Genomic DNA, 22,600 nt, shown 5'->3' with positions numbered 1-22,600 from the left:
GGAGCAGATATAAAGAATTGGTATGTTGCACTGGCTTGGTTTTATGCATACTTTTAAAAATAAATATCTCTCCATTTTCGACCATTGATATTTGATGTCGAGAACAGAAAAAATGTGAGCTGGGAGGAAAGGATTGAGTTGGACTGGCTGGGAAGGCGGTGGGAGGCGAGGGAGAGCAGGAGGTATGTACACGGTGAAAATTAGAACTGTATGTGACGTGATGTTTTCGTAGGAAGGCTTTTATCATACATTTCCCCGCGATATTCAATGGAGGGGTGGCAGGAGGGGGGGGTATAAAAAAGATGGAATGGATGGAGAGAAGTGGAGAGGATGGGGTGGGGGTGGTTGGGGGAATATAGCCTGTGAAGTGGGGGCTTATATCATATAGTGAAGGAGGAGGAGGAGGGGAAAAGAAGAAAAGAAAAACAGAAATAAGGAAGAAAAAATTAAAGAAGAAGAAGAAGAAGAACAAGTACAAGAACAAGAAGAAGAAGAAGAAGAACAGGAAGAAGAAGAGGAGGAGGAGGAGGAGGAAAAGAATATAAGCAGGTAGATGTTGACTTTCATGAAGCATGTAAAAAGCAAGGGAGAAAAAAAGACACAGGGAAATGGAATAAAATATAACTTAACAAGGGAAAGCAGGGGAACGAAATCAGTAGAATAATAAACACCATCACACAGCAAACACTGGAAATAATCAAGAACAGAAAGGCAATACTGAGCAATATTCTACGTTTTCCTTTCCCAAATATTCATCAGACAATGAAACAGAAAGCCTTATGGTACACACACACACACACACACACACACACACACACACACACACACACACACTAAAAATTCCCACAATAAAGACAAGACGAAAAAATGGCAATACGCAGCCTTTCAATAAACAAAACTAAATGAAAAACAGACAAACAAAAAGCCACATCGCATCGAAAGGAAAAAATAAAAAGCGGGAAAAACCAAGCAATGTTTTCATATACAAAAATGTACAAAAAAAAAAAAAAAAAAACTTGGCTAATGAGCAAGGAACAATTGACTTTTGAATTATTATTTTCACTCATTGTTTTTTTTACTCATCTTCTCGTCATCCATTTTCCATTTTTTTTACTTCTCCAACTATCGCTTCGAACAGGCAATAAAAAAAAACGAATAATTAAAAGATATGTAACTTTTCTATCAAGGTCGAGCTGTGTATTGTGTCGCGGAAAAAACTGATGTGATGAAAGATGTGTGTGTGTGTGTGTATGTGTGTGTGTGTGTGTGTCCTTTCCCACATCATATCCTCTTGTCGATGTGAACATCTGAAGACTAGAGTTGGTAGGGCAATGCAGGATAGGTTAGTTGAGAGGGCACACACACACACACACACACACACACACACACACACACACACACACACACACACACAAAGTAATACAGGCAAACAGATACGACAGACAGACAAACAGGTATACATACAAAAAACAGACACATTCACGTACACAGACTGACAGACATATGTACGTAAAACTGGATGGAAGGTGGCCAAAGGAAGATGAGGAAAAAGTAGTAAAATAAGGGAACGACCATAATGTCTGTTTTTACTGTCCACCTCCACTAGGACAGTAAAGTGGATGGGCGGGCTGTGGGGGACGCAGGTGGATGGATGAATGGATGGATGGATGGACATAAACAGACGGACACACACAGAATGACAGGTGGATGGATGGATGGATGGATGGACGCAGACAGACAACTGGATGGATGGATGAATGGATGGATGGATGGATGGATGGATGGATGGATGGACACACAGACAGAAAGACAGACGCACGGACAGACAGACAGAAAGATAGACAAATCGACAGAAGGATGTACAGGTGAGTACAGAAAAAAGACAAACATATTTCGATAGAGAGAAGCAAATAAAGGAGCTGATAGATGTATACAAAGCCACAGACAAACTGACAGACAGACAGACAGGCAATGAGAGAGAGAGAGAGAGAGAGAGAGAGAGAGAGCTAAATAATTGCATTCTCCCTCGCATTCCCGCCTCCCTGATCCATCCACATCTAAAAATTAAATTATCTTCATCATTCATTTTAAATGTATAAGTCAATTCTATTATGCATTTATCTTGGTGTTAATTCTTGACCGTGAACCGATGACTCTGATTTATTAATGCCTCGGACTCTCTCTCTCTCTCTCTCAAATTTTGTCTCATGTTCCATTACCCATTCCCCATTTCCCCCTCGTCTCTCTCTCTCTCTCTCTCTCTCTCCTTTTTTTCAACTCTTGCTCTTTTCGACCACCCATTTGTTAAAACTTTCTTTGCGTCTCATGTTTCTTGATCCTCCCCCCTCCTCTCTCTCTCTCTCTCTTCTCAGCTCACCAACTAATTGCTTCTGCCTCTCCCTCATTCCCTAATCCTGAAGCTAATAATCACGATCCCCACCAATCATACCGTCTTTGCCTGGCTGCTTTATTTTCGCACAATGACGCCCCCTCCTCCATGCCAAGCCGTCATTCATATACCTTTACCTGGCATATTCCTCTATTAAACCTCTATTCTGTTCTCTATTCTAGTCTCTGTTATGGACTTATTAGCAGGGACACCCGGCGTTGCCCTGGTAAAACCCTATGATCCTACGTGCCTGCTTTGCCTGGGACCCTGGATGGCCACTACCCCTGTGGAGACGACCTCGGAGTCACATTACCCACTGGATCTATGTTCCTATTACCTATGGACCTGTTCCTACCATGAACCTATATTCCCACTACCCACCCACCCACCCATCAACCCTGCCCACCCAACCCACCAATCCGTCCACTCATCCGACCAACAGTGGCTAGTAACAGGAACAAATGTTGGACAGCAACTCTACAGTCTGAATGAAAATCAACACAGCTTAGACCGACGTATCGAAAGCACTGAACAGAAATTGAATAATGTAAAAACGGTAGTTGCACTGAATCTTGTTTGCTTGCAAGAATATATATATATGTAAAACAAGTCTTCAGTCTCTTCCGTTTCACCTTATGTCTCTTTCGACCTTTCCTCCTTTCTCTCTCTCTCTCTCTCTCTCTCTCTCTCTCTCTCTCTCCCTCTCTCTCTCTAAACTTTCGAAGTAACTTACCACATAATGGATGTTTCTTCATTTTCTGTTGCTTGGATTTTTCTCAGCGAGGAAAAATCTCTGACATTAATCTGAAAAAGAAAAAATAATAAAGTGACCGCAAGACAGAAAAAGTTATCAGATCTTGCTTTTAAGTTTCTGAATATTACGACGTCTCAGCAAAAATAATAATAATAATAATAATAAAGAAAAAATAGTAAAAATCACCTGGAATTAGTAAAGAAAAATATAAAAAAAATTGCTAACCCATCCCAAGGAATAAAATAAATAGGTACGGCCTCTCGTACTTTTCCTCCTAAGGATTTTCTCAGCTTAAGAATACTGTTTGATGTCAGTCTAAGCACAAGGTCTAAGCAAATGCACAGACAGGGGAGGCTTCATGTCTGTCTGTCTCAGTCTCTCTCTCTCTCTCTCTCTCTCTCTCTCGGATTGTTAGAGGTAGACGGTGTGGAGTCTAAATATTCACCCCATCATTACGAGCCATTCTTTCTAAATTTCCTCCAACCTCACCTAATCAAAGTAGTATTGTAATACCCTGAGAGAGAGAGAGAGAGAGAGAGAGAGAGAGAGAGAGAGAGAGAGGGGGGGGGAAGAGGAGGAGGAGGAGGAGGAAAGGGGAAAACGGAGGGAGGTAGAGAAAACAGGGAGGGTGTGGGAGGAGTGAGGGGAGTCAGAGGAGAGGGGAGAGCTAGAGAGAAGGAGAGAGAGAGAGAGTGAGAGAGCGAGCGAGGGGTGGGTGAGAGAGAGCGATTCCAGTCCCTCGCGAAGGTTGGTCGAGTGAGGTGCATACTCTCTGTTTCCCCTCACTCTCACACCCCTCTCTCACACTCGCAGAAAAAGAGAGAAAGTGAGAGAGTGAGAGAGTGTGGGCGAAAATTCCCTTTGAGAGAGAGCCCCGGAAGGTAATACCTGGGAAAGTGTGAGAGAAAAAATATATATTTAGTGATTACATTTGTGATTTCTTTAAGGAGTCTGGATTTTTTTTTTTTTCTTTTTGTATCGGTAAATCTGGAGAGAAAAACGTGAATTATTTTTTTCATATACATTTGTGCCTGAGGGAAAAAAGATAGAAAAAAATTACATGCATACACTACAGAGCCTTGTTAATATTCCTGACATGCCCAGTGAATTTTTTTTTAATAATTCATATATTGTGATTTTCTTTTGTAAATAAAAAAAAATAATGTCTGTGTTGATGGCGCGGAGTAATTAACATACGATTTTTAAAACTGCTATGGATCCTGATAATTAGCCGGGAAATGAAGGCCGGTTTTTAATTAGCTGAGGTAATAATCAACGAAAGATGTTTAATTCTGATGATGATTAATATAAACAATAATTACCATAACAAATGAGCAGCTGGAAAAAAAAAGAAAAAAAAAGAAAAAGAAAATGCGGTTCTGGAAAAAAAACACTGAATCAAATGAACAAAAAATATCGGAGTAAATAATGAATGAAATAATTTTTGGAAGGAAATTAAGGCAAAAATAATTCCATAAAAAAGTGAATAAATAATTGTAAGTAAATGGTAATGAGGATGATAAACACAAATCTTCCTTTCCTCTCTTCGCTCTCGTCTGCTCTTCTCATCCTGCCATGTCTGCTCTTTCTGCTTTGATTATTTTTTCTCTTTTCTCTTACGGCTTTAATGCAATCGTTTCTCTCTCTCTCTCTCTCTCTCTCTCTCTCTCTCTCTCTCTCTCTCTCTCTCGATAATAAGGGACTAGGCTATCACAGACAATACATATAAGGGTAGCTGGCAGGGTTACCCCCATTGGTGGCATCAAGAAACATCCAGTCACCTCTTGGAGACCGATAATAATAATAATAATAATAATAATAATAAATGACTCGAAAAAGAAGCAAAAATAAAAACAACTCTAAATTCAAAGGCCAAAAAAGAAACAGAGCAAAAGAAGAACTACGCCAAATAATCTGAACACGAAACATAAGCGAAAATAAAAGCAGGTCTAATTATGAAAGAAAAAAAAACTGACAGTTACCCCTCAATTTAAAACACAGGGTTGATAATGGGGAAGGTACTGGCGTGTTTGTATGTTTGTTTATTTGTCTGTTTGTTGATTTGAGTTTACATGTTTCTCCTTGGGTGTTTATGTGATTGGTTACTATTATTTTTATTATTATTAATCTAATCATTATCATTATCACAAATTTTCCTATATATATTATTTTTAACACTGACCTCAACACTACAATAAAAAAAAATAATAATGACAATAATAATAATAATAATAATAATAATAATAATAATAATAATAAAATAATAATAATGATAATAAAAATATTATTATTATTATTATACTGCTGCTACTGTTAAATGCTCTAATCCTGCCAGACATAAATAACTGTCTTAATATCATCATAAACACGGCCTTTAAAAGAAAAAAAACAATTCAGAGCACCTTTTCAGTTGAATCCCCCCCCCCTCTCTCTCTCTCTCTCTCCATTAACAAATAAATAAAAGACTCACATGCTACCTAATTATGAACACAACCCAGACTTCCTCGAATTTTCCTCTAAAAAAAATAAATAAATAAACCACGTTAAAAAATCACGGAAAACTAAAACAGAAAAAGTAAAACCTCACTTTTTTCCATTTTTGTCGGTGATCTAAAAAAAAAAAAATCGCTCAGGAATCGATGTTGTTGCAAAATGTAAGGAAAATCAATGTTGCCAAGTTGCATAAGGGTCACGGAATGCAAAGGCCAGTGTACGAGTGATCCAGGAATGAATCGATACTAACTGGGAAAAGTATTGTACCTGAACACACGAAGCATTGTAAAGGTGAACACAGAGAAATGGGAAAATGAGCGAAAGGAGAGAGGACGACGAAATACGGTATATAAAAACATCTCTCGAGAAAATTTGAGAGAAATACGAAGAGAGTGAATCATATCTTCCTTCATTCCTCCCTCCTTCCATCCCTTCCTTCCCTCCTGGTCTTCCTCCTCCTTTGTCTTCCTCCTCTTCCTCGCTCTCCTCCTCCCAAACTCCGAGCAACAATCTTGAATAACCTGGAAGAAACTTAGAGAAAAAGTGGAGGAAAGAGATAAGAAAAAATAATCGACTGGAAAAAAGAAAATAACGAAAGGAGGGAGTGGGATAGGCGGGGAGGCGGGAGCAGGAGGAAAAATAAAAGGAAGGAAGAGGAGATAAAGGAGGAAAAGAGGAGGGAAGCAGAAGAATTCAAGGAGGAGGAGGAGGAGGAGAAGGAGGAGTGGGAGCAGATAACCTAGTGAGCCATCAATGCTAGGAGAAGCAGGGGGAGGAGGAGGAGGAGGAGGAGGAGGAGGGGGAGAAGGAGGAGGTATGGAGGAAGAGGCGATGTGGTGGAGGAGGAGGAAGATCGGGGGAGGAGCGGTGTGGTGGTGGAGACGTGTGGTGATGATGGTGGTGGTGGTAGCGATGGCGAAGGCTCCTACGGTCACGGCCGAAGGTAAGACTGTGGTTGTTCACGTACATGTGTGGTTAATTTCACGTGTTTCTGTAATTAAATTCACGTACTTTTGTGGTTAATTTTACGTACTTGACTGAAAATAGGCTACTTGGGGTAAAATTCACGTACTTGGGGTAAATTCACATATCAAAGGTAAATTCACGTATACTGGGGTCATTGTCAGGCAGATTCATGGTTAAAATCACGTACTTTGGGTAAATTCACGTACTTGTAGCAATATTTTTTTTTGTTGAATTCACGTACTTTTGCTTAAAATCACGTACTTTGGGGTTAGATTCACGTAATTTGGGTAAATTCAGGTACTTGTGGCAATTTTGTGCTTTGGGTATTTCACGTACTTGTACTTCAAATCACGTACTTGGGGGTAAATTCACGTACTCTACCTATTTTCACGAAGCTTATGGGGATATTTTCACGTAGCTACTATGATGATGGGTTAGGGGCTATTTTCACGTAGCTGGGATTATTTTCCACGTCCTGTTAAACTAACGTACCGAGCTTCTATCCACGTGAAATTTCAGGTTAATAACACGTTTATTTACGGCTAAATTTGCGTACATATTTTGGGCTTAAAGTCACGTAATTCGAGGTTATAACACGTACTTCTGTGGTTAAATTCACGTACTGTGGGTAATATCTTTTTTTTTAACTTATTTTCACGTACTTGGGTGTTTTTTCACGTACTTTTTTATGCACCCGAAATCAAGGTAACACATAACAAGTACTTTTATTTAAATTCACGTACACTGATAATTTATATGAACTAGAGATTATTTTCACGTACTGAGAATAACTTACGTACTATTCTATAATCACATAACTGTTATTTAAGAGCTAAATTCACGTAACTGGAATCACGTACATTGCTGTTAAAATCACGTACTATGGGGGTTTATATTCACGTTAATTCCACGGGCTTTGTGTTTTAATTTGGTTGTTATTTTCTTTTCTTTTTCTTCGATGGAACAATCTTTCGGCTTCTGGCCTTTGGTTCTTTCTTCCTTGCATAAAAAAAAAAATAATAATTCACTAAAAGACACGTATATTGAGGCTAAGTTCACGTGCTCCATGAGATACGCTTAATAAATTTCTGGCTAAATTCAGGTGCTCTGTAAATTCAAGTACTTTGACGAGAAATTCACGTATTTGGCGATAAATTCACGTACCTAATTTAGCGATAAATTCATGTACTTTGATGAGAAATTCACGTACTTTGGCGATACATTCACGTACTTCATTTGGCGTTAATTTCACGTACTTTGACGAAAAAGTCACGAACTGACGAACAATTCCCGTACTTTGACGATAAATGCACGTACTTTGAAGATTAATTCACGTACTTTGGGATGAATTAACGGACTTTGGGATACGTTCACGTACTTTGCAATTATAATCACATGTGTTTGACGGCAAATCACGTAATCCGTTGTTAATTTCACGTACTTTGGAGATCATTTCACGTACTTTAGAGATCATTTCACGTACTTTGGAGATCATTTCACGTACTCTGGAGAGAATTTCACGTACTTTGGAGAGAATTTCACGTACTTCGGGGGTCTGCTACAAATATGGTATAAAACTACGTGTATGTTTAATTTTCACGTAGTTTGGAGCAGACCTTAAACAGCTGGGCCACGTGGCTAACCTCTTCACCTCGAGGACGTCTTATTTATATTATTCGAGACATCTTAAGACGATTCGAGGAAGTCATAAGATTATTTGCAACTTAAGACGATTCAAGGACGTCTTAAGATTATTCGTAACTTAAGACAATTCGAGGACGTCTTAAGATTATTCGTATCTTAAGACGATTCGAGGACGTCTTAAGATTATTCGTATCTTAAGACGATTCGAGGACGTCCTAAGATTATTCGTAACTTAAGACGATTCGAGGACGTCCTAAGATTATTCGTAACTTAAGACGATTCGAGGACGTCTTAAGATTATTCGTGGCACCTGAAGACGATTTTATTTAGACTATTTAATGTACCGTAGATGAGACAGATATTGCCTTTATTAACCCCGTCACCATAAGGGATGAAAATAATTCCTGAATATTATCCCTAAAAATAACCCCTGAATATTATCTCTGAAAATAATCCCTGAATAATATCTCTGAATATTACCCCTGAAAATAATCCCTGAAAATATTTCCTGAATATTGTCTCTAAATATTATCCCTGAAAATAATCCCTGAAAATAATCCATAAATATTATTTCTGAAAATAATCCCTGGATATTATCCCTGCCAAAATAATCCCTAAAAATAATCCCCTAATATTATCTCTGAATATTATCCCTAGAAATAATCCCTGAATATTTTCTCCGAGAATAATCTCAGTAAATAACCCCTAAAACTAATCCCTGAATATTATCCCTGAAAATAATCTCTGAATATTATCCCTGAATATTTTCGTCTGGTAGTTGTTCTTTTGAAATGATGACACCGTAATGATGAGGTATTAATTTTCACTCCTTCATCAAGAGGACTTCCCCTCTCTCTCTCTCTCTCTCTCTCTCTCTCTCTCTCTCTCTCTCAGCTAACCCTTTCACTACGGTGACTTTTATTTCAGTATAACTAACGTCACATTATTTTATTCACGTTAGGAAGACCTTTAGCACTGAAGGGGTTAACGAAAGGTAAATCTGAACCACCTAATTCAACCCCGCCCCACCTCAAGCCGAAAAAAATCGTCTGGTGGCGGCAAGAATGAGATGCAAAAAAAAAAGGAAAAAAGAAAGAAAGAAAATGAATAAAAGAAAGTCATCACGTAGAATAGTCTCAAAATTTCACGTACGTTTTTTTTTTTTTTTTCATCGTCGTAATGTCTATAGTGCGTTTACTCTTACCTGGCAAAGTATGAAGGCTCTGTTATGGCCAAGTGTAGTCGGGCTGGAGGGGCGATTTGACTAGGCGTATACTCATCTCACCTTCAGTTGGCCTGGATCATCGTCCTATTGCTGCTTATTTCACGTAGCTCAGTCGTAAAAAAAAGATGCTACTACTACGGTTCTACTTCCATATCACTGCACTTCTTCGTGACTAGCACCATAATCTAGCGTTAATATGCTGTTACAACTCAGAATTCACGATGGAGATGGCAGTTTTACGCCAAGTTAAAGTAAAATGAGTATAGTAACCCAAGGACGCTAATTCCTACCTCAAAATTAAGGTTCACTGAATTATTTGCAACCACGACTTCGGCCGGTATTTTCATCTCCCTAACCCCTCCCTCTTACCGATTTATTTTTGCATACGGCTGGCTAATAACGTTTTGTATGGTATTTACGCAGAGTATGGTGATATTAGAATGATTATAGGAATACAGGAGAGGAGGGCAGGATGTGAAAAGCAGAATAAATCTCTTAGGAAGAGGTGTTAATAAGCTTCCAACCCGTACGAGAATACCGCCCTTTGAATTAAATGATGAGGGAGTTGTCCAGCTCGTTAGATTTAAAAAATATCGTACAGCTCCAGTCAGTTCTTCTTGTCACCCTTCCCTAATCGACTTAATTTCCTTTTTTTTTTTTTTTTTTTCACAATTCTAGATACAATTGTGGTCATAGATATCGTTCCACCTTTCAGCCAAAATACTCATGGAATTTAATATAATATTCTAATAAGTTTGTAGGTTCTGAATATCGCATCACTGGCTTTTGGAAATCATCGTTCACTGTGTCACTGATTATCGTACAGGTGGACCATTATTTTTGTCCGCGACTGTACCTAATAGACGAGAGTTCAGAGCGCGTCGTATGGAAGTGATACATTGATTTTCACGTTAATTCTGATAACGATTATGGTCACGTGTTGGAAGGATGATGATGTGATTTTCTGTTTGTCTATTGCATGGGTGAAGATGTTTGTGTGTCTGTCTGTCTGTTCATATGTACGTCTGATGGATGGATATTGTCAACTGTCCACCCGTCTAGTCTATCTGTCTGTCTTTGTTTTAGGGATAAATGATGAATGCTTGTGTATGTCTGTTGGATGGTCTGTCTGTCTGTCTGTTCGCCTGTCTGTGTTTGATGGATGGCTGATGTCACCTGCTTGTGTATGTCCGAGAAATGATGTCGCCTGTCTGATGTCTGATTTTATATGTATGTATGTATGTTTTGCCTGATGAATGATGTTTGTTCGCATGGCTGTTTTCTGTCTGTCTGGCTGCCGTCTAATGGATTATGCGCCTGTCTGTATGATGTCACCTGTTTGTGTATGTCTGTCTGTTGGATATGCGATGTCACCTGTCTGTCTGTCTATCTGGCTGGCTCTTTGTCTTTCTATGTTTATGAAGAATGATTAATGTTACATGCCTGTCTGTCTGTCTGTGAATAATGTGTATGTCTGTCTAATGGTTGGATGATGTTGCCTGCTGCTCTGTATATCTGCCTGTCTTTCTGTCTGTCTATGGGTGATGGTGGATGAGTGTTACCTGTTTCTGTCTGTCTCTGTCACTGTCATTTCCTGTCTAATGAATGGATAACGCTGGCTATCTGTCTGTGCAGCGCTGTTCTTTCTGACTCTCTGATGGAAAGTTAGTATATCCCGTCTGTCTGCCTGTCTGTCTATCTGTCCGTCCGTCTCTCTGTCCACTAGTAGGCAGTATAACCCTTGCCACCGTCTCAAAACCGCTACAATCGCCTGTAATGAGATCTTACGAGTTCATCATCATTAACTAGGTTGGATCTGCGTTTCGTTAGTCATGTCCTCATCCTCGTCTTCCATCTCCTCCTTATCATCATCGCCATCATTACTACTACTACTCTTATTATTATTATCATTATTATTTATCTTGTTATAGGGACGTTTTCCTTTATATAAACATCTGATTATCATACTTTAACATGCAAGACATCAATTGCAAATATTATCAGTGATCAAAGGACATTGACAATTTTGTTTTTACATTCAAGGCTTAACGATGATGAACAGAAGAAATGCATACACAAAGCTATAATATTTCTCTCTCTCTCTCTCTCTCTCTCTCTCTCTCTCTCTCTCTCTAATGGACCGTCAGGAATGAGAAAGAAAGAATGGGCTTTAATTGGAGAGGGGTGAGAAAGGGAACAGGACGGAGGTAAAGAATGGAGGTGAGTGGGGTGAGGGGTGAGTGGGGTGAGAGGCAAGTGGATGGTGGGGTAAGTAGGGTAATGGATGTGTGTGTGTGTGTGTGTGTGTGTGTGTGTGTGTGTGTGTGTGTGTGTGTGTGTTGTGTGTGTGTGTGTGTGTGTGTGTGTGTGTGTGTGTGTGTGTGTGTGTGAGAGAGAGAGAGAGAGAGAATAATGTGTGTGTGTGTGTGTGTGTGTGTGTGTGTGTGTGTGTGTGTGAGAGAGAGAGAGAGAGAGAGAGAATAACACTCATTCTCCACTACATCCTAAGCACCCGTCCGTCATGCCCTACCAAGCCCCCCTCCATCATACACCGCATCATACAACCACTCCATCTTTTACTACTATTGTCCAGCTCTCCCCCTCAGTCTCTCTTTTTATCTCTATTTATCTATCGATCTGTCTTTATGTGTCTCCATCTCTCTCCGTCCATCCATCTGTATCTACATATCTATCTATCCGTCTGTCTGTCTGTGTTAGCAGTGATTCCAACACCATGATTTCTAGATACTTCTGTCTCTACTCAGTAACGACTCTCTCTCTCTCTCTCTCTCTCTCTCTCATGTCCTCTCCCACCTCGTTCCCAGTCCAGAATCGAGAAATATACACACAGTTTAAATACAGGTAGAAATAAAATACACCCCCTTCAAACACTTCAATTTACACGGCAGGAAAGAAAACGGGAGTGATTACCAAACCCAACTTTTCCGAAAAATATCAAATCAATTTTTTTTTCATGGGTCCAATGGCTTTTATACGTGATTTTTTTCGACATTTTTCTCTCTATTTTTCAGCCACAAATTGTTCATGCATAATTTGTTCCGCGGTTCAGCTGCTAGGGGAGAAGGGGAGGGGAGGGGAAAGAAGAGGAGACGAGAGGAGGGGAGGGGAAGGGAAAGAAGAGCATGATAGGGGAGATGATATGGAGTGTGAGGGGAGAGGGAAGTGGTGGCGAGGGGAGGGGAAAGGGGGAGCAGAAGGGAGACGGAAGGGGAATACTGGGTGGGGTGAGGAGGTGGGGGAAAGGACGGTGAAGAGTAGGGGTGGGAGAAGGGGGAGCAGGAAGGAGATGGAGAGGGAAGGGGAGGGGGAGGGGAAGGGGACAGGTGGATTGGGCAGGTAGGGGGAGCGAAATTTGGGAAACTTTCAAGAGTGGAAAATCTGGTGAAACTGTGATATATTTTCCGTGTAAAACTTTGAGCATCTCTTTGTCCCATTATTCTTAGTTGGCGAATCAATTTGGCAACTCCCACTGCAATCTGGGAAAGGATTGCAAAACACACATATGATTAGGGAGGTGAAACTTGGTGTGTGTGTGTGTGTGTGTGTGTGTGTGTGTGTGTGTGTGTGTGTGTTAGAGAGAGAGAGAGAGAGGTGAAACGAAATTTATCAACCTGGCTCACATTTTCGTACTTTCTCATTCCATAGTAGTCTCTGTTTCGCTGTTATTAAATTCTCTCTCTCTCTCTCTCTCTCTCTCCCTTCCTTTTGATCAATCTTACATTCATTTATTCCTTCCACGGCATCTCTCTTTTGCAAACACTCTCTCTCTCTGTATGTATGTATGTATGTATAATGTATGTATGTATAATGTATGTATGTATGTATTTTCAGTGTACTAGACTCTGGACAAAAACCTGACAGCCCGTACCCAAACGAGGCCTTCTTGTGCGTCACACACCTACACATGTCACCACTCTGGCACTGATCCCCACCGTCCATACTGAATACATATTACGGTACCACATTTAGCACTGGTGTAAGGTGTGCATGGCGGTGTTTTTATGCCATGTTGGTGGGTGTTGTGGAAGGTCAGTGTGTTTTTTTTCTTTTTTTAATGACATTCAAACTATAAAATTGCTCTTTGTCCCACATATATGATTTTATGAGGCAGAGGTCTATGAGTCTGGGGAGTGAGTTGGGGAGAGGGCAGCCTGATGACGGAGGACAGATTGACATGGAGACGATTTGCTTATAGCCACCCCTTCTGCGATTATGACGTCTGGAGATACATATATAAATTCAGATTGGCTTCAAACTCGTGCTTTTTTGGACATCAGACCGCCTCCCTGACCACTGAGCCACCACCTCCATCAAGCATGTATGTATGTATGTACCGGAATATATCAAGGTTCATCCACATACACTCGCTCCTCCTCTAGCCATTTCTTTTACTCTCTCTCTCTCTCTCTCTCTCTCTCAGATTTCAAGGTTAACTGAGCACATTCATACAGGGTTCAATACAGCCTTCCTATTTCAGTCGAGGTTCAGTTACTTTCTCTCTCTTCTCTCTCTCTCTCTCTCTCTCAAGACAAGCGGTAATAAAACATTCTCAAACCGTCCGTCCCTCCCTCCCCTACTTCCCTCCCTTCATCTCGTCTCCCCCTCCATCCATCACCCGCCTATCCCTTCATCTTGGACGGTCCTCTTGACGTTTCCCTTCTCTCTTTCTCTCTCTCTCTCTCTCTCTCTCTCTCTCTCTCTCTCACACACACACATTAACTTTCACTCCTTTTAATTATCTCATCAAAGCACCTTCAATATTTCATTACCTCTCTTACATCTTATTACTTCCTCAGATTTAATATTCTCCCTCCCTCTCTCTCTCTCTCTCTCTCTCTCTCTCTCTCTCTCTCACACACACACACACACACACACACACACACACACACCAATGAATTTTCTTCCACTTCATGCGATATCTCTACATTCACGTCCCATTAACTCCACTCTCTCTCTCTCTCTCTCTCTCTCTCTCTAATGCAAGAAGAAGGAACCAAAGGCCAGAAGCCCGCAATGTTCCCTCTAAGAAAAAAATAAAAATATAAGAACAGACAGTATTTGAAAACCTAACTTAAAACAGAATTATACTCTTCATTCTTCTCAGCCTCTTAACCCTACCACCAAGTCAAGATAAATTCGGATTAGATGTGTGTGAGAAGATTTCGTCCCATGAATCTGACGTTTGATCCTTGGCTGACCCTCAACCATTCCACAGTTTGGTTTATTTTGAAGCAGAACTATTTGTGCTATAGGTAATAACATGTGACCTTGCCCTGTGGCTTTGACCTCTGACACTGTTCTCAAGACGGAATCCCTTTGACCTACTGCAATAATAATAATAATAATAATAATAATAATAATAAACAATAACAACATGGCTGACCCTCAATTCTTCCACGTTTTTTTACCACATCTTTGCTTTAGTTATTTTGTTCACACACACACACACACACACACACACACACACACAAACCCCGAGCAAAACATCACCCCAATCAAAATACTGTGCGCGGGGTGGAATAATAATAATAATAATAATAATAATAATAATAATAATAAAATAAGCGCCATCAGAGAGTTAAATAACAAATAATAACAAGAATCAGTGGCACAGGTAAAGGTACAATATTGTGTAAAAAAAAAAAAAACTGATAAAAGATAAAATATGCTTAATAATAACAATAAAAAATAATTAGGTGTATACTGATGATGAGAACATTTAGCCATCAGTTACGACCTAAATTAATGGGTTATCATCAGCGGTAATGGATGGTTAAAAATAAATGGGATATCATTACTCTTATTATTTTTCTACCTTTTATTTATCTGGTCATTATTGCACGGTTTATGGAATTTTTTTATATTCTAGTGATTTTTTTTTTATCATACTCATTCCAGATATAAGAGATATACTATGACGATGATGATGATGGTATGATGATGATGATGACGACGACAAGTACAAACGATGGCTAAGATGACAATGACGACCATGATAAAGATGGATGATGATGATGATGATGATAGTTTCTGTTAAAGTTTATATATTCCCTGTACGACTTTCAACTAATCTTCCACAACATCTTCCAGTTTATGTTTTCAATTTTACAAGCATCTCAGAATTACCATAACTACATCACCACCACCAACACTATCATCATCATCAACTCCATCAGACCGAAGACGCTTACTTATATTCCTGTTTCTTGAAGACGAATTTAATTAGAAGTACAGCCCCTTAGTAATGACAAGGTTAATGATGGTTATTAAGTATCAAATCCCTTCATATAAAAAAAACCTAAGCTGAATAAAAGCGTCTGGTAGTGGCAATTACACAGGACGTCATCGTAGTGAAAGGCTGCCTCAGTAGTGGCGACTTTTTTTCTTTATGCAAGGAAGAAGGAACCTAAGGCCAGACGCCCGCAAGATTCTCCCCAGCACGAAAAACTACAAATATGAGCCAAATTTTCTGTTCAGATAAATAGCTTGTAAAATGAAGTAAAATTCTTCCGCGGCCCATCTTCGTATTACACTGATCAACACCGACCAATCCGCCACAACTGCATTACCACCAAAATCTTCCCTCCCCACCAAACTCATCCCTCGCAAGAAATTTCGCAACTGTCACCACCTGCTCTCCTCGGCCACAACTCTCATGTACCATCTCAATTCCACAACTACCCAAACTCCACACCATACGGGTTTTCAGCCTCCACAACTACCACCTCCTCTTCTCGTACCCAGCTTCCACACCTGCTCTGTTACGTCATCCCTACAACTACCATGAATCCCTATGTTTTTCACTCCACAATTACCATAGCTCTCTCTCACAGCTATCTCCATATCTACAATGACTCAGTCTCATGAAGTCCCACAACTACCAAAACCCCCTCACATTTAACCCGCAACTACCACAATTTCGCCTCGTACCTAGATCATCGTCTACCATAACTACATCAACTACCACTATCCTCCCACAACTGCTCCACAAACATCCCCACAATTACTACAACCTTTCATCATTTATTATCACAATTCCACAAGTTCCACATCTCTCTCTCAAAGCTAACCTTCACAACTACAATAAACTTTGTCTCTTTTATCAACACAACTCCCTCTCGTGGTCCGTTCCAGCTCTCCACCACTACCACAACTGCCCCTCGTCCCCAGCCTTCACAAGTGCACCTGCTCCACAACTGCCACCACTCCACAACTACCACCCCTGCTCCCGTATGCAATCCTCTCCCCTCCTGGGGCGATTCTGACATTCACACAATCGGTCAGGCAGGTTGGCTCTATATTCTCTCTCTCTCTCTCTCTCTCTCTCTCTCTCTCTCTCTCTCTCTCCTTATCACACCCTGCATTTCTCTCTCCTTCCTTCCCTGTCACTCCTTTTAAGTCACACTGCAATTCTGTCACTCTCCTTCAATGTCACTCTCACTTGTACCTCTTGTCACTCTTTTTTCGTTTCTCATTCTGTTACTTTTTCAGCAGGCATACAGTTTTTATTTTTATAGTTTTAATTATTTATTCTATTCAACATTACTTCTTTCTTTTTTCTTTCACTGCTTTTTATCCTAGCACTTCATTTACCGCGCTGTTTTTTTTTTTCTGTCTGTCTGTCTGTCTGTCTGTCTGACTCTCTCTCTCTCAATCACTAATTTCTCTGATGCATACCTTTCTCTCTATCTCATTAACTTACAACGTCTTACTCTCTTATATATGTAATCTTTCTCCCTTTTTACCCTTACATCTCTCACTATCTCTAATCTGTGATAATGACTCTTTCTTAACTTCATAATAATGCGTTGACTTACAATACTCTCTCTCTCTCTCTCTCTCTCTCTGTGGTACACTCGAGATGACATGGCTGGAGTAGAGTTATTGCAGAGATTTAGAAATTATAAAGACTGATATTGTGGTAGCTGTGGTAGTTGTTGAGTTGGGCTGAAGCAGAGATGGTGGTAGTTGTGGCAGGTGTAGACATAAGCTAGAGAAGAGACGCTGGTAGTTGTGGTAGCTGTATAACTAGACGAAAGGAGAACATGTCAGTTGTGGTAGCTGCAGACTGAGACAGGAGGAGACTGTTGTGGTTGTGGTAGTTGTGGTTGTTGTAGTTGTGGTTGTGGTAAATGTGGCTGTGGTAGTTGTAGCTGTGGTAAATGTGGTTGTGGTAGTTGTGGTAGCTGTGGTATGGGACTAGACTATGACAGCTGTGGTAGTTGTAGTCGAAGTGGTAGGAGTAGAATGAAACAAGAGAAGATAAGTAGTTTTAGCATCATAATGTAAGTGTAACTGTGGTAATTACAGGTGTGTGGCGGAAGGTGATGTGTTAATTGGAAAGGTGTACTGTGAGGTGAGGTGAATATAGAGGTGAAGAACGAAGAAATTATAGTAACCAAAAAAATGAACCCCAAGAGACTGGTAATTATAGGAGCTGTGAGGGTTGTAGCAGTTGTGTAGCGGTAGAACATGAAAAATATAATGTAGTTGTGGTAATTGTGGAACTAAATCGGAAGAAAGTGGTTGCTAAGACAGTTGTGGTAGTGGTGTAAGGTGATAAATGGTACAAAAAGACAAACACCAATGATTGTGGTAATTGTGGTAGTTGTGGTAATTGTGGTAGTTGTGTGGCTTTAGTACAGCTCAAATTCTGCCGATAAATACTGAGGACCAGGCTGGAACGTGGGAATTAATTACTTGTATCTGGAATTTGCACTGCAATTGGAAAGGCATTTTCATCTTGGCCACCTTTTTTAGGGAGAGAGAGAGAGAGAGAGAGAGAGAGAGAGAGAGAGAGAGAGAGAGAGAATATTATAATGCAACACAAAAAAAGAGGGAAGAAAAGCACCACAGAAAAGAATAAATATGGGAGGAGAAGAGTAGGGAGAAAGAGAAGAAAGGGAAGGAGGAAAAGGAACAGTTAAAGTGAGAAGAAAAGGGGAAAAAACTGAAGAAATGGAAAAACGAAAGAAAAGAGGAAAGAGAGGAGAAAGAAAAGCAAAAACAGAAGAGAAATGGTAAAAGAAGAAAGGATGTAGGAGAAAAGAAAAAGAAAAAATGAACATAAAGTGAACTGGAAGAAGTCAGGAAGGAGGAAGAGGAAGAAGAACAGGAAGGAGATACGGTAGGAAAAAAATGGAGAGAAAGGTGTGTAATAAAAGGAGGAAATGAATGAGACAAGGGAGGAGGGGAAAAGAGGAAGGAGGGAAAGGAGGAAGGAAGGTGAGAGATGAAATACGAAGGGAAGTGAAAAAAAAATAAAAGTGACGCAAATACCTGAATACATTTGCAAACTTAATGAGAGAGAGAGAGAGAGAGAGAGAGAGAGAGAGAGTTCTGCACTGTCAATATCCATGAGTCATCACTATATATAAGAGGCTCAAATCCCAAACTTGGTTAATTGTGAACAAATCCTCTTCGCTATTTCAAGGCCGTGAGAACAGTTCCGGCCCCGTGAGATTAGTTCCGGTCCCCGTGAGAACAGTTCCGGCCCCGTGAGAATAAGTACCTAACCAGTTCATGTAGACTTAGGCGAATTGGTCCTAAATGAATGACTATGTGAACGATGATTAAAATGAATGTTGCAATGAATGAATGAAAGGAAGGTGAAAAAGAGGGGAACAGGCAGAGGGGAATGGGTGAGAAAAAAATGGAAGAAGTGGAGGGGAGAAGGGAGGAAGGGAGGGAGGGGAGAGTAGAAAGGAGGTGGGGGGGGGAAAGATAGGAGGGAAGAAAGGAGGGGGATAAAAGACCAGACCTACCAAACAATGTACCGTACCTTTAATTACCCACATACCATCCAACCAACGAACCTACCTACACACCTACCTGCCTACCTACGTATCTGTCTACCTACCTACCTTCCGGCTAATCCCTTTCTAATCACCTGCCTCTTGATCGATTTTCTACCTATAATAATTCTCTATATATATGTTAGGAAATTGTCTATCTATCTATCGCCATGTTACCTATATTATCTATCTTTTATCTATTTCCACGCTAAATTACCTGTATATCTCACTCTCCACCAATTTCTCTCTCCCACTCTCCAACAATTTTTCTCTTGCACTCTCCACCAATTTTCCTCTCCCACTCTCCATCAATTTTCCTCTCCCACTCTCCACCAATATTTTTCTCACTCTCCACAACTTTTTCTCTTTCGCTCTCCATCAATTTTCCTCTCCCTCTCTCCACCAATTTTCCGTTCCCCCATCAACTTTCCTCTCCCACTCTACATCAATTTTCCTCTCCCATTCTCCACCAATTTTCCTCTCCCTCTCTCCACCAATTTCCCTCTCCCACTCTCCACCAATTTTCCGTTCCCACTCTCCACCAATTTCCCTCTCCCACTCTCCACCAATTTTCCGTTCCCACTCTCCACCAATTTTCCTCTCCCTCTCTCGACCAACCTCCCTATTTTCCTGCCTACTTTTTCACCCATTTCCAATTTTCTTATAATATTTAACTAACTTCCTATATATATTCCTCAAGCTTATTTACAATGATCTAATCAGGGAAAATGGCAAAAAAAAAAAAGCACTGAAAAATATAAAAAATAGATAATGCATAACAATCCATTACAGTTATAATTTTATGCAGCCAACTCTCTCTCTCTCTCTCTCTCTCACACACACACACACACACACACTCACATACATTTTTATTTCTCACATACACCCATATTTATTCTTTGTAACTCCCTCCTCTCTCCCTCCCCACCTCCTCTCTCTCTCTCTCTCCCTGACAATTCCGCTTCACTCCCATTCAAAACTTTATGGACAAGTGACATTGGCCCTTCCTGGTGTGTGTGTGTGTGTGTGTGTGTGTGTGTGTGTGTGTGTGTAATTGAACCGTAAGTGCATCTCTCTCTCTCTCTCTCTCTCTCTCTCTTTATGTGAATACGTGAATTCCTATCGGTTGCACCACACACGCAACCCCGGCTTGTGTGCGTGTGTTGGCATAATGAAAAGGTGTGTGTGTGTGTGTGTGTGTGTGTGTGTGTGTGTGTGTGTGTGTGTGTGTGTGTGTGTGTGTGTGTGTGTGTGTGTACTGTATATCGAAATGTGTATGTACGTGTATGTGTGTATGTACGTATGTATTTGCATGTATGTGTGTACGTGTATTTATGTGTGTGCAGCGTAAGGCCCACATCCAAGGAGAAACAGAAACCACAGTGAGATGACACTTCAACCCACAAACAAGCTGGTAGATATGGCAATGCTGGAATGGAGGGCAGGAGGATAAACAACAGCAACAACAACAGCAACAACAACAACAACAACAACAAAGGAAGGGGTGGACAAACAAAACAAAAAACACCAACATGAATACTACCAAATAGCAACAACACAAACATCAACATCAACATCACTATTATTATCAACATCAGGTGGCGTGAGGTGAATAAAATCGTGAGGTGATAACAAGAGTAATAAAGGACATCAGGAATAACAAATACAGTCATCTGGTATTAAGTAAAGTAATATTAAAACAACAGCTTAAAGGAAGAGGTTAAGCATAGTTTCCGACTCTCCATCTTATCTCCCACCTTAAAACACACACACACACACACACACACACACACACACACACACACACACACAGGTCAGTGTATCCAAGGTAGTTTGAATACTTAAGACAGTGTTTATAATGTGTCTGATTGGCAGGAATCCCTTGAAATGGTCTGTTATTGAATTACTTAGTGTTATATGGTCATTTAGTTCAAGATTATTATTATTATTATTATTATTATTAATATTATCACTAATACTACTACTACTACTACTGCCGCTGCTGCTACTCTTATGATGAGGATGACAGTGATGATGATGATGATTATTATTATTCCAGTTTTCGTGGAAGATTCATTAATGCTGTCACAGTTCAGGGCGTCTGTCATTAGGACTCACTGTCAGTCTCGTTAGGTGCCTCTCGCTCCTAATTTACCTGTCATTACTTGTCTTAATTACTTTGGCTTACCTGGGTGTCGTCCATAAATAGTAGTATGCTCGTAAGTGTCATTTGTGAACGCCGCGATGGAAACGACAGACAGACAGATAGATAGATAGATAGATATGGAGGGAACAGTCTTGCGTCCTTCTAGCCTTTGGTTCTTTCTTCCTTACATCAAAAAATTGATGAGGGGTAAACTCTGGGAACACGCTAAGCATCTTAATGCAGGGTCAGGACAAAATCTTCAAGGAAAAGAAAGTAAGGTAATATTCGATACATTTATGATTGTGAGTTATCTTCCTGCAAATACACGTATCTGAAACTGATAAATTATCCACAGGGGGTATATTTGAAGTTCGCCTGGAAAACTGAAATTCGAGCAGCCTACAGAGTAAAATTGGTGTATGTTTTTAAAGCATGCAAGCAACACCAACGATTGTGTTAAAAATTCACGTGGGTCCCGTCACTCTGCCCCACACATCACACAACTGGCGGCAAATTCGTGTGTGTGTGTGTGTGTGTGTGTGCGCAACGGCTCCTAGTTAGTCTGTAAACTTTCAATACACGTTCTGTACACACCGTCTCAGTAGGAAATCATAATGAAATGAAAATTACATCCTGTTCCAACTGAAAGCATTCTATAAAGTCTGTCGATTATGAAAAACAGTGTGTTTGGCAGTAAAAGTAGTGTTATTGTCATTCTGGAACACAGCATAGGTGATCATTTCGAAGTCTGGAATTTCAGAGACACAAGTATCTCTCATTCAAGCGTTAGCAGTTTCCATGCTTCTAAGATGATGATATGCTTAAAGTACAGACACTATGAGATTATCAGGATCTTTCTTGTTTTTAATACAATATTACCAGTAGCTATTTTAAGTTTTCGCTGCCAACAATCACAACAGAGCAGATTTTATATCGTACAATTATTGCTGAAAGTTATTTACATAGCTGGTGAAGATCTCAAGAGTAAAATCTCTTTAATACGTATTTTCAGTGGCGAACGCAATGACCTTCAGCTACTTCAATTACCTGCGTATAAGCAATTGCGTCGAGGCGATTTTGTCCTATACATTCGGAATGCAAATAAATAAATAAATAAATAAATAAAAAATTGGCCGTACTCGCGACGAAGAGGTCCCGAATCCGTCAC

General features: G+C 40.1%; 1 protein-coding gene across 1 annotated transcript in view; it reads left to right on the top strand.

The window, feature by feature from the left end:
- Positions 1-6,503: 6,503 nt before the first annotated feature.
- LOC145394033 (protein turtle homolog B-like) overlaps positions 6,504-22,600 on the top strand; it is a 354,094-nt gene continuing 337,997 nt past the window's right edge. The window contains exon 1 of the mRNA XM_080268003.1: positions 6,504-6,579. Within this exon, the coding sequence (XP_080124129.1) occupies positions 6,528-6,579 (52 nt within the window). The 5' untranslated portion in view covers positions 6,504-6,527. The remainder of the gene's footprint in view (positions 6,580-22,600) is intronic.

Source organism: Coenobita brevimanus, chromosome 26, assembly GCF_032717465.1.
Source record: "Coenobita brevimanus isolate Jiangsu-jjx chromosome 26, ASM3271746v2, whole genome shotgun sequence".
Taxonomy (NCBI): domain Eukaryota; kingdom Metazoa; phylum Arthropoda; class Malacostraca; order Decapoda; family Coenobitidae; genus Coenobita; species Coenobita brevimanus.
The sequence above is the reverse complement of the archived record's forward strand: the minus strand, read 5'-3'. Positions and strand labels throughout refer to the sequence as shown.